Raw genomic sequence first — 12,307 nt, 5'->3', positions numbered from 1 at the left:
TGTGCTGCCTTTCTTGCAGCTATATCTTTACCCGTCTATTATCGGAGTTGATGTTAGTTATGAACCTCGAGTCGGCTATTCTTCACCGCTTCAAGTACGACTATACGAAGTGATCGAGGAAACATGGAGATATAGAGATTATTTTATAGCTAGTCATCGAAAAGATCGTGTTGCTTGTAAATCCATAGCAGTACTGCCTGTGCATGGGGAATAATCATCACGGTTAACAAAGGTAGAGAGACATGACCGAAGAAAATTAAAAGAAAATAATGGGGGGGGGGGCAAAAAAGAAATAAGAAAGATCCTCCATGTTTTTGGTGCCAGGTTCCATACTGCCAGAGTAAAGAATCAAGGCGTGAAAGAAAAGCAACACCTCCATGAGACCAACCAGGTGCACCGGCGCTTATCCACCTCCCAAGGAACAGTAAGAGTGACTGAAAAAGAAAATGAAAGTAAAAATGAAAAAAGCGATGGGTATGATGTGAGATGAATATTGATACAGAAAATGCATGACGGGTATGAGTGGAAAATGGGAATCATGACGTTGAGATAAAAAAAAGAGAGATTAATGTGTGTTTAGAGAACCTTGTGTCTGTAGAGTATCGAATTAGTAAGTGTAAAAAGAGGTCGAGGAAAGGGGCTAAAACATACTGCATGAGCAAGGCCTCTATGCTAGCAGAGCTACAGCCCCGTCCATCCGGTATCTGGCTTAGGACATCGATGATGGTGGCAAAGACTTCACCGTTTCTGTAGGCGATGAGGGCCGGGGCGGTGACATGGTCCATCTCGGCGATCTCGTAGTGCAACTTGACGAAGCGCGTGGTAGCCTGCTTACGTGCAAGCGAGATAAGACAGTCTTCTACTATCGAGCTTTCGGTAGACTATCACACACTGTCAGTAAAGGACTTTAAGAGGTGGGTGTAGGGTGGCTGGGATAGTGACTGACCTCTGGATCATAGATGCAGACGACGACGACGGTGTCTGGGGTGACCTTCTCGATGGCATCGAGGTACCCTGTGGCATCGACGGTGTCGACGGTGCCATACCGTCTCTTGCTCGGGCTGACTCGACGAGTAGCCTTGTTCTGAAGCTCCTGCATGCGCGCCTCTCTCCACTGGCGCATGAACCGCTCGTCCTCGTCGCTGTCCTCAGAGTCACCGGGACTGGCGCCACGACGTATATAGTTGCTGTTACTGCTGTTCTTGCTCTGTTTCTCGTTTCCGGTGTTGGTCTGTCCCCGGGAGAAAGGGTTGCTGTAGTCGAATGCGCCGGGAGAGGTCAGGGTGCGTCGGAACGAGCGCTTCTTCGCACGCTCAAAGGACTGTGCATCGGCGATGACGCCCTTGGGCCCCGTGTTGGCGTCGTAGATGGTAGAAGGGATGTGGTATGTAGCTGGCTTGGAGATCATGGTGCTGGAGAAGTCGATCTCGCTCTCGTCTGAGTCTGCGGCGGCGTCGTTGGTGCGCTTCTCGTTGTGTTCTTCCTCGTCGCTGCGGTCGACGTCGTTGTCTTCGTCTCCAGAGAAGTGTGCAAGGTCTTCTGGGTGGGCTGATGGCTTTTGCTTGTGGTCTAGGAGGGCGTCGGCTTCGTCTTGGGCGGGAGACATGGTTGAATCGGTATCTAGGGGGGGTGGCGGCCGTTCGCGGGGGAGAGTTGGACGTATATATATATGTATGCACACTACTCCCGTGCTAAGTCACCAAGTACTACTATGTCGATTGACCTGGCTGGCAAACCGTGGAAACGAGCCCTTGGGTGGGTATTATATTTTCCTGCTAATGAGCTTAAGGGATATGATCGACTTGTCTTTTTTGGCGCCGTTTCTTTTCTCTTCTGTCCTCTCTTGTCAGGGGCTTTCTTAGCTGGTGTGATGTGTTTATTGCCTTCGGGTCTGTCCGCTTTGACTGCGCCAGAGAGGAAGAAGAGGAAGACGACGAAGAAGAAGCAAAGAAGAAGAACTAACCTTGGGTCGCCCACTTTCTCCTCTTCAGGGCAACCAATGGGATGATTTACGAGACCCGTGGTTGGGCAGCCGGATGGAGAATATCTATCCTTTTCTCTACCTGGAACAAGGGGGCTAAGTCCAGCTAAGACGACCGGTTAATTCTTGTTTCTAGAGACGCAGATGGCGGGAGTGGGAAAAAGGGACGAGACGATCTGAAGAGATTTCTAGCCCCGGAAAGACGGGCGAAGACGAGGACGAAGAAGAAGCGGGAGAAGGTCGAAGGTCGAAAGCAGGACGAGCGGACACAGGAGGAGGAGAGCGAGTCGAGGGACGCTGTTTCAGAAACCTGTCCAAGGGGAGGCGAATAAAAAGAAAAAAGGGTGACATTATATTCTTCTTTCTCGTATCCAACTGGTCAGTTTTGAACTCCTTTTTTTTTATTTTTATTTTTGCTTCTTCCGGTTTTCTTTTCCCTGGTTCTTCTCCATACTGACTATTTTTCTACTAAAAACCAGTTACTGGGTGCGCCTAAGGGACAGAGCGCTGGCATGGCGGACATTGTTATCGCCTGCATTGGACGTCTACGATGAAACACGAACACGCAAGAGACACGGAACAGTCAAAAGGAACGAGAGAGAAGAGAAGAAAGAGGCTTACGCAGTGACTCTTGTGTTGATCTCGGACGTTCCCGTCTTTGCACATGGGAAACTGATATATCACCGTCTGAGGGTCGTCGCTGTGCTGGCAAATGTCGCCGATATCGTCTTTCGCCCTTTGAGGAGGCAGTTTTTTACGGAGTACTCCGTCCTCTTTGCAGATATGGATACTCTGTCCATACAGGCAGAGATGCAACGACAGTGGATGCTTTAACTGGGGCCTTCCATGTCAATAATCGAAGTCGAAGGGCCATCATCAACCAGACAAAAAAGGGGAAAACAAGCCATGAACTTCGCCCAAGTCCACGTGGATCGAGGCTTTTTTTTTTTTTTTTTAAGATAAGGAAGAAAAGATGTTTAATCATCCTGCCAACTCCAGCCTGTCCAACATGAATCCACCTTGCGATCCAGGGGGGTTGGCTGTCGCGTGGCTTGGTTTCAGGTTCGAACAAACACACGCTACCAAGGAACCAAGCGAAAGTCAACCATGCAGAGAGGCTCGAACGACCTGATGCGGAGGTTTTGTGCTTCCTCCATTGTGCATCGGAAGCTGGGCTGCATATTCCGCCGTTGCAGGCATCTTGACACGATGCAGACAGCAAGATGCATCTCTCGATCGTTTCAACGCGCTCAACCCTGGCAATAAACCACGCCTTATACATGGGCAGATCGTCGATCGGCCTGTACGGCCTGTAAAGAGTACGGCCGTTGACGGAGCACCGTTCGTGAAACGGATAGACCGCTCCTCTGTGCTACGCCCGGCTATAGTTGGGAGGAACATACATATGCTTGATCAGCGCTGTCTCTTATACATAGTAAGATCGCTGGGCCAGGCTTCGGCTATATAATACTATGAGTTATTATCTCACCGGACGTTATTCCTTTTACTCAACTGCCGACATATACACATGCGCTGGCCGTTTCAACTTTCCATATCACTTGCTGCATCATACATCTATACGGAGGATGGCCTTTTTTTTTTTTTCTCGCGCAGGTTCATGACTACCGAGGTTCTTTCGTCCTTTGGCCTCGCGTTCGAGTTGCGATATCAAACACACACGCAAGCTTGTGGTCTTCTACGGAGTTATACCCGCTTTAAGCCCTGCCCTCTTACTTCTAGTATATATCCAGCAATCTAAGAGAGATGCATTCAGGAATTTATCTGACCCAGATAATTTGTTGGGCGTTGTGGCTCGGCTACGAAGTGTAACGGGCCGCCTTTTCCACACAGCACATTTGGTGACACCCCCGTTTACTCTGTACCTCACCCAATTCCCCAATCCGGTATTGTTTGTAATCGGGTAAGGCAGCACTCCTTACTGCTTTAACCTCTATCTATAACTTAAACGCCTAATTGCTGAAATGCCACCCTTTTACCGGCCTAACTTAACAGAGTAAAGTCCTTACATTTGGGATAAACCACCAGGTCAATGCTCATCGAAGTTTGACGAACTTCAAGTACCTCGGGAAGGGTATAGTGATAGCTACTCCGTATGTCTAACCGGCTTCGCACATCGAATAACCACGCCAGATTAACCCTGTGCAGCTGCTCCAATGCCCATCTTATTATCGTCGAGGAGCCGAAAAAAACAAATGATACTTCCTTCAGTCCCAAATTGCAGACCCATATGTCCTAGCTAGAGGAACAGTTTCGGGGTCTTGACCAAACCAGACCCCCTATTCAACCCATTTCCGAGGCTTGCCTTCTGCTGGGATAGACATCGTCTTTACTGAGATACATAACGCCGCCGAATGGGGTATCCATTAAGATAGTATCATCGGAGGTTAAGAGAATAGATATGAAAGAAGTAAAGGTCAGCGCCAGACCAAGTTATATATATAGTGGGCAAGAGACCTACCGTGGGGAGCGGTGGTGGCGATAGAACCTTCGTTTACCGTAGATTGAGATATGTTGCGAACGCGGTAACGAATCGTTGGTAGATGGGTTATTTCTCGACATCCTCGGGATGCTCGACATCAAGGCAGTAAAGAAATAATAGTACTTATATCTATCTTTTGTTCCTTCTCCAGCCTATCGAGGGCATGAAGAAGGGTCTTAGTACGTTGAAATCGTGACTTCTCTTGAGCGCGCTGTTTTCTATTTGATCCTTGGTCATCACTACTCAACCCACGGTTTGAGACTAGTCACGATGGCGACAGAGATAAGTCATAATGACGACGACGGCGGCGACGATGATGATGATAACGTTTAATAGAATAGAGGATCACTACCTAGGAGGTAGTTATTGTATTAGAACACGCCAGCGGCAATGCACTATCTCCGAGTCTATGACTCTTCTTGAGCGGCGATAAAACGACCTATATCAAAATCTCACCAAAAAGGCCATATAAATTGCGTTCAAAGGCCACCACCCGTGTCATCAACCCAGATATCAACTTTTTCGTCGGATATTATTCGGAACATTGACACCTAAGCCGTACTTCCTCGTACTATGTATTCAAGTCATGGCACAGAATAATATCCCAGCCAACAACTTCGGAGTGTTTACATATACCCCTTCTCCCAAGCTCTAAACCATGTCATCGCTACAGTGTATGTCCAGCAGCATATCGACTAAATATATATAGTCGACTGACCTTGAGACTGAACTTCTTTCTCCTGCGAGAATATGGGGCCTTGAAAAGTTTTAACACTTTCGATAAAGGTTTAAAAGTCTCGAGATTATGTCCCCTCTGCCGTTAAAGGGTATACCCTCCGGTCAAACCCAAACGACCCAATGGAGAAGTATATTTCCAACGCACATATGAGAACAGGCCACATATAATAATGTCCTGACCGGCCAGATAGGCTAGAGGGCTATCCAGGCTATTGACCACGAGGGGCTCGAAGAAGGGAGGTAAGATTGCACTGCTATCAGACTTGCTAGTCACTGGCAGCTTTACCACCATTAACTATGTAACCCATTCACCTAAATGGAGGGGGATACGCAGAGAATATCCATCCTGGTGTTTTCGCAACTTTTATCTTTACCCTTGAGCACGTCGCAGAGAGAGAATCCCATGTCTGATTTCTCGTACCCAACCGTGTTAAATGCCAAGATTCGATGCCTGTACATAAACAACCAGCCAATCAGAGTGATCTAAACCGGATCAACCAAAGTATATAAGCGCCTCCCTCCACTGTTGCCGCATAACCAGCATTTCTCTGTGCCTTCATCTGCCCTGTTTCGTGAAGTAGATGAAGGCTGGGCTACATGACTCATCTTTATCTATATAGAGTGGTTATTTTCAGACTATCACTCTACAAACATGGTTGTGCTACCACAGCCCCGAGCCCTGGCCACCTGCAGATAACGACCGTGGCGGGTTCAGCTGTGGTTATAGTCCCTCGACATATCCTCCGTACAAACACTCAACATACGATATACTAGCTCTCAGACACGCAAACCATCCTTCTTATGGAGTTTAGGATATCTCGGGATCGTTTTGGGCCCCCTCGTGTTTGTTACCGAAAGGTGTGTTTGTCGAATAGACGCAGAGATGCACATCTTTTATGAATGAACACAGACCAATCCGAATGCGCACACCTCCTAGAAGCACGTCTAGCGGTGATATGTACGCGAGAGTTATCCATATTTCCTCAACTTAGAGGATAAAGGTAATAAGGGGGACTCGAGCCGTCCAACCGAAACCTTCGGTTTGGTAGCTTGATTTAAGAGGCCTATAGCGATGAAAATGTGTAGGTGAGAGTTTTTCTTTCATTCTTTGCAAGGGATCCGTCTCATTTAAATAACTGTTAAAGGAGCCAACAGCATCTGCACTATAGTGTTCAACATGATCTAACATCTTTTGTTGCCTAAGCTCTCACAACATAGACGCAGAGTCTTTTATACCTAGATAACCCAAAGTTAAAGGAGTACACCGTAACGTATTTCTATCCGGGATGAAGCTATTTCATCGCCAAGGTGATCGATACGCTATTTACTTAGCTACCAAGTAAGATACTCCCTAGCAACTTTAAAGGGAAAAAGAGCTGATGATTTTCTCGTTCATTTGCCGGCCTTCCCCTTTAATCCCCGTATTTTAATCCCTGTCCAGTAATATATTAGTGAATTTTCCACGGCCAACAAACCAGTCGGAAGACGAGCCTTCGGATGCTTTGTTGCTATTAAATTCGAGCTTCAGGGACATGGATCTTACGATTTAACCAGAAGAGAACATATACTACTTAATAGTCCAGCTCCTGTATAGCGAGCGGCTAGAGTTCATTCAAAGAACTTGCGATCTTCAGACACTATCAGCGCTGTCAAAACAGGAATCTCCACCGTTATGAACTCGACTGCATTACTCTGTAGAGGTTAACGGCTTACAAGGAGACTTTTAGTTTCACGTGTTCTACGACGGTCCTCGTTGCTTTTTTGTCGATGAAGTGCTTATGTTGGTGTACACACCATCTGATCAAAGCCGCTAAGAGTTACGGGACGAAATGATACATCAACCTACTAGAAGATACCCAGAGTATGCAAACCATCGAGCCAGGCTACCGGATACAGTCGATCAGCCCTAACTCATTGGTAGGCACCCAGTTATTCTCCGCATCTCCCGTGAGAGGGCAAAGAGTCTGCATAGCTAGTGTGATAGTAGCGGTGGCGGATGGGCAATCATTGAGTGATCTCTGCTCGATCGAATCGCGTTTATACCCAGCCATTGGCTTCGGAAATTAATGTTCAGGTCTCCTTTTTCGCCTGGTGGCGCTAAGATCAATAGTCGCTGCGCGAAGTTGGAGCCGATGTCAAGATCCCTGCTCATTTCGGGAAAAAGGGCCTGCGGTCGAAATGCTTCTATCATCTTTCGAGAAAAGCAAAGAGCAAGTATGTTGCCGCCGTATGTCCGGCAAACATATAGTTCTAACTCGCCCACAGGTCACTTCACCTGATGGCGGGCTATATTTCTCGTCTTCTCAAGCAGTCTCTGCTTTGCTGTGCTGACAGTTGAAGTTTTGACATCAAAATGCGCTTCCTTTTGATACTGAGCGTGGCTTCAATAGCCCTGGCGTCACCGCTTGCTGCCTCGCACTTGGCTCCTAGAGAAGAAGTCTTTCCTCGGTGTGCTGTATGTACCCCTTAATCTCCTGCTTTTTGTTCAAGGTAAAACTTCCTCTAACGCATGTTTTAGGCCGACTGTAAAAATCAAGTCCTCGCAGGCTCTCTGACACAATGCTCGAAGGACGACCTAACCTGCCTCTGTGCAGACAAGGTATTCCAGGGAGAAGTTGCCAAATGCACAACGGCACATTGCACATCAAGTGAAGCGCTGAGTACGGCCCCCTCGCCTTCTGTCAATATCTTTTCAACGTTCTAAAATGATATAGCGGCGCAATACCTCAGCTCTAGGGCCTGCAACATTCCTATCAAGCCGCGATACGCTGAAGTAGACGCTGGCACACTCGTTCCATTCCTAGCTGCCACCGTGTTTTTCTCGATCAGGATGGCTACCAAAATTATGCACCTAGGTGGCAACTGGGGTCTTGATGATTATACGATAATGGTAGCATATGTAAGACCGATCTCACTATGGGCTTTTGTTATCTGTATTCTGTGCCTTTTACTAACCTGCCCTGTAGGTGCTTGCCGTTGTGATATATACACTGCACACACAAAGTAAGCACAATCGTTCAGATAATATTTATGATGTATATTCTAACGTAAACTCCCAGTGGTTCATTATGGCTTTGGAAGAAACATATGGGATATTGTTCCTCAGGAGAATATAACAATAGCCTTCAAGGTCAGTCGGCCCTCTAACGGTTTGGGGGGGAACAGGGACATGCTAACCTTGAACAGGTCTTCTATGCATACGTCTTAGCCTATAAAGCCCTGATATCCCTTGCTAAAATATCCGTCGGTCTATTCCTGCTACGAATTTTCCAGTCGACTACGTTCCGTTACGCTACGTATGTCATCATAGGGATCAACACAGCTATCGCAATCACATGGATACTGGTTGACGCCTTCCACTGCGTTCCTATCCACCTATCCTGGACGGCATGGAAAATGGAGGAGACCGGACGTTGCATTAACTTCATGACTGCGACGTATATCAACGGCTTTGTCAATATTACGGTAGACGCCATTATGGTGTCTATGCCTGTATATGAGGTTGTGAAGTTGAAGTTGTCTCACCGCAAAAAAGTAGGGGTCGCATTGATGTTTGGAATGGGCCTACTGTAAGCTGATACCTTCGATTTACGCATTCTCTCCTTCGTCATACTAATCAATCTCCTGGTTGATAGGGTAACGACTATCGGAATCGTGCGAGTGATCGTTTTGTTCCAGCACGACCCGAGCAAAAATCCTACCTGTACGTACCTAACAACCATTCCAAATGTCGAGTCCCTGTTTCTTACCGCTGACCATCCACTATAGATGAGATGGCGCCTCTGAACTACTGGTCTATGATTGAATGCCAGATAGCCGTTGTTTGTGCCTGTTTACCTGCCACTCGAGCGCTACTCATACACTACGCTCCCGAATTACTCGGCCAAGCCACCGAGACAGTATCCCGAAAACGCTTGCATACTTCGGATGCATCTACGTCCAAGGGAGGATTCACCTCTAATTCGGAGACACTGGTGCAGTCAAGAGACGACTACATCTCTAAAACGGTCACTTATTCCGTGAATTCAACGGTAAAGTCCTATGAGGGTCCTGCTGAGTCTTGCATAAACCTGGTCCAGATTGACAGGAGGCGAGTATGATTTTGGGGCGAGACCTTTTCACGCACAAGCATACCCTTTTAACTACTAGCACGCTGGCTGTATTACATAGTTATAATGAAATTTCGTCTTCAAATAGCATTCCACTATAGTGACGGGATTACGGAGTAGTGATAAGCTGGTCCTGATGCTATGGATATTGATAGCTGTAGATGGCTGAAACAAGCATTCAACGCCCCAAACCCTAGCCAACCCGGTGGTGACACGGTGGGTCGGTCCCGCTGGTCCGTAGAGGTTTGTTTACAGGGGATATAGAAATGGATAGCATGATGCATACAAGGCATCACCAAACTTTTTAAGGATGATGATTGGTATCGATCGATTATGACATTAATAATAATATAATGCTTTCTTGTGCGGAGAAATACGAGATGCCCCTCGGATCACAACCGAGAGATACCGTAGTAATTCCCTGGTTCGCAGAATGCGCATTACTCTTCGTCCAAGGTATCTCCTCGGTGGATAGGATAACAAGATAGTGGCCCGTCAGAAAGCAAAAGTGCTCTGCCTGGGCTATCCGGAGTTCACGGACAAGACATATCTAGATGAATTCCAGACCAAGTTTGAGCTTCACGTCAGTAACGCTGCTCCCTGCTCGTAAGCAGAGCCGGTCCCGCACTTTCTAACAATAGGCTATAACGACAGTCTCTAAGCTCTCCGGCCCGGGCTGGCCTCGTCCCTGAACTGGCCGCTCGCGCCAGTAAAGATGGCCCCTACGACGCCGTGGTCTTCGAGCCGTTCGACGAGGAGCTTTCAAGCCATTGGTTCCGCACTGCAAGATCGTTGCCTCTGCTTCTTCATTGCCTCTGCTTCTGCGGGCTATAATGAATTTGACGTTGAGTGGATGACCAAGAATGGGATTCTGGTTCTGTAATTCCAGAGATGCCGTGTCGGAATGTACGGCGGACATGGCTCGATGTGTTCCCCAACGAGCCAGCGATCAAGCTACGGTCGACCTCGCCGTTGCAACCTTGATGGACTAGTTACAGCCAACAGCTAACACGGTGGGAAAAACAGAGCGTTCTTCGTTGAAAGCGACCCAGTGTATCGTACAGCCACATCTCGGCGGGTACACGCCTTGACCCTGTTTTTGCCTCCTTGTTGTGTTTACCTTACGTTTCTCTGCAGGGTTTCCTGCTCGGTCATGAAGTGGCTGTCGCCAGGGCGAGATATCAGCGTAGTATCCCATATATCCTCCAAAGACATCTATGGGTAGTAAAGCGACGGGCTCAACAAGGTTAACTAGTTTCTCGGTCCGGAGGTTAGATGGACTATAACACGCCGGAGAAGAGGCTTACAGGGCCCGGTTCCATCGACCCGGCTGAAGGGAGTAAAGAGCAGATATACGTGGGCTCTCCACGTCACTTCGAGGGTATAGAGACGTTGAAGGGTCCATGTGGGCAGAGCCGTTGGTAGGGATGAGTTACAGCAGGCAGGGAGTGGGCCGGAGGTAGAGTGTTTGGTATGTGGGAGGCCAGATGGCCTAGTTGTGTTCCTCGTGGAGAAGAGCACTTACGGAGGAGCGTTGCAGCTCCGCAGAGAATAAGAACGTTAAATAAGATGATTCTTCAAAGAGACGGATAAGATCGATGGGTCGGACTTGGACAGTGGGATAAGAGAAAGAGAGCGAGAGATAGGTTAAGTATAGTATAGTGTAGTATAGGATAGTTAGATGGGGAGAAGGCCTGGGGACCGAGGTTGATGATGGTCATGGCTATGGTACGGACGGTAGGATGGCGATTATGGCTTGACGCGGCGGGGGAATCAAAAAAGAAGTCAAAAGAAAGAGAAGGGTGGAGGGTAGAGAAAGGGACGAGTTGAAGACGATTAGCCCCTTCTGAGGTAAGGGGTGTAAAGTAGTAAAGCTCCAAGCCAAAAAGTAAACACGAAGAGAATAAAGTGAGCCAGAGAAGATCATGTCGAGGTGTGATGTGAAGCGTCATGTATAAGAGATGAAAGATTTTAGGGAGACAAAGGATAATAGACCGGCCCAGTTCCACTTTTCAAGAGCAAGAAAGGAGAAGCAGAGGATGAGCAAGACATAGTTAAACAGGAAAGACAAACAGACAGAAAAAAGACGAACGAGGCGGTAGTATGTATGCGGATAAGCGTAGGTGGCTTACCACGCCCAGATTTTAAGCTAGGAGGGCTGTCAGACAACGGTAAGAAAAAGGACAAGGACGGAACGTACCAGTGAGTCCCACGATCCTGTACATAAGCTTATTCCGTCGTTACTGACACCGAGACAGCTGACTCGGTTCTCATGGCCGCTTAGCGAGCCAACCTTTTCTCCTCTCAAGACGTCCCAGACCTGTCGACCGGTCAGTACTGTATCAAGAGCGGACGCCGTCCAAACGTACCTTGCATTCGTAGTCATCGTAACCGGCAAAGAGCAGCCGTCCAGAGACGGAGAAGGCTACCGATGTGATGCCACAGAGCACTTGGTCACTCTGCTGAGGTTAGTATATATATATATATATGTGTGTGTGTGAACTGACCTGGTAGACGTTGAGCTCTCTGTCGGCCCTGATGTCGAATAGCCTGCAGGTGGTGTCGTCCGAGCCGGTGCCAAAGGCGTTGCCGTCCGGGAAGAACTGGATGGCGTTGATGTCGGACTCGTGGCCGGAGAAGGTCTGGACGGCCTTGCCGACACGGATGTCCCACAGCTTGGCGAACATGTCGCAGGCGCCGGAGACGAAGACGTCGTTGGAGGTAGGGTTGATGCTGATGCTCATGACGTCTCCGAGGTGGTCGGCAAACTCGGTGATCTTGGCTCCGGACTCGATGTCCCAGAGGATGCAGGTCATGTCGCCGGAGGAGGTGAGGATGCGGCGGTCGTTGATGAAACGGCAGCAGGAGAGGTAGCCCGAGTGGCCGGAGAGCTCACGGGCGACGCGGGTGGGCCCGTCCCGGGAGGAGAGGTTGTAGATGGAGCAGATGTTGTCGAGGCCACCGCAGGCGACGTAGTTG

At 48.3% G+C, this 12,307-nt stretch overlaps 4 protein-coding genes across 4 annotated transcripts in view; 2 read left to right on the top strand and 2 right to left on the bottom strand.

The window, feature by feature from the left end:
- Positions 1–576: 576 nt before the first annotated feature.
- Positions 577–1,606, bottom strand: MCYG_05130 (phosducin; the record flags this gene model as incomplete). Its single annotated transcript, XM_002845215.1, has 3 exons — positions 577–592; positions 652–827; positions 947–1,606. 3 exons carry the CDS (start codon positions 1,604–1,606, stop codon positions 577–579), a joined length of 852 nt encoding a protein of 283 aa, XP_002845261.1.
- A 398-nt stretch (positions 1,607–2,004) lies between these two features.
- On the top strand, positions 2,005–2,815 carry MCYG_05129 (uncharacterized protein; the record flags this gene model as incomplete). Its single annotated transcript, XM_002845214.1, has 3 exons — positions 2,005–2,081; positions 2,126–2,359; positions 2,461–2,815. The coding sequence occupies 3 exons, from the start codon at positions 2,005–2,007 to the stop codon at positions 2,813–2,815; spliced, it is 666 nt and encodes a 221-aa protein (XP_002845260.1).
- A 4,757-nt stretch (positions 2,816–7,572) lies between these two features.
- On the top strand, positions 7,573–9,525 carry MCYG_05128 (uncharacterized protein; the record flags this gene model as incomplete). Its single annotated transcript, XM_002845213.1, has 7 exons — positions 7,573–7,674; positions 7,738–7,879; positions 7,934–8,118; positions 8,406–8,788; positions 8,855–8,922; positions 8,988–9,313; positions 9,490–9,525. The coding sequence occupies 7 exons, from the start codon at positions 7,573–7,575 to the stop codon at positions 9,523–9,525; spliced, it is 1,242 nt and encodes a 413-aa protein (XP_002845259.1).
- A 1,931-nt stretch (positions 9,526–11,456) lies between these two features.
- Positions 11,457–12,307, bottom strand: part of MCYG_05127 (small G-beta protein GPB) — a gene marked incomplete at both ends in the record, with an annotated part of 1,344 nt that continues 493 nt past the window's right edge. Inside the window, 4 exons of the mRNA XM_002845212.1 lie at positions 11,457–11,477; positions 11,529–11,648; positions 11,698–11,790; positions 11,836–12,219. Coding sequence (XP_002845258.1) covers positions 11,457–11,477; positions 11,529–11,648; positions 11,698–11,790; positions 11,836–12,219 — 618 coding nt within the window. The remainder of the gene's footprint in view (positions 11,478–11,528; positions 11,649–11,697; positions 11,791–11,835; positions 12,220–12,307) is intronic.

The sequence above is a fragment of the Microsporum canis genome, genomic scaffold, assembly GCF_000151145.1.
Source record: "Microsporum canis CBS 113480 supercont1.5 genomic scaffold, whole genome shotgun sequence".
NCBI lineage: Eukaryota > Fungi > Ascomycota > Eurotiomycetes > Onygenales > Arthrodermataceae > Microsporum > Microsporum canis.
Note: the sequence above shows the minus strand (reverse complement) of the source record. Positions and strands in the feature narration are given on the sequence as shown.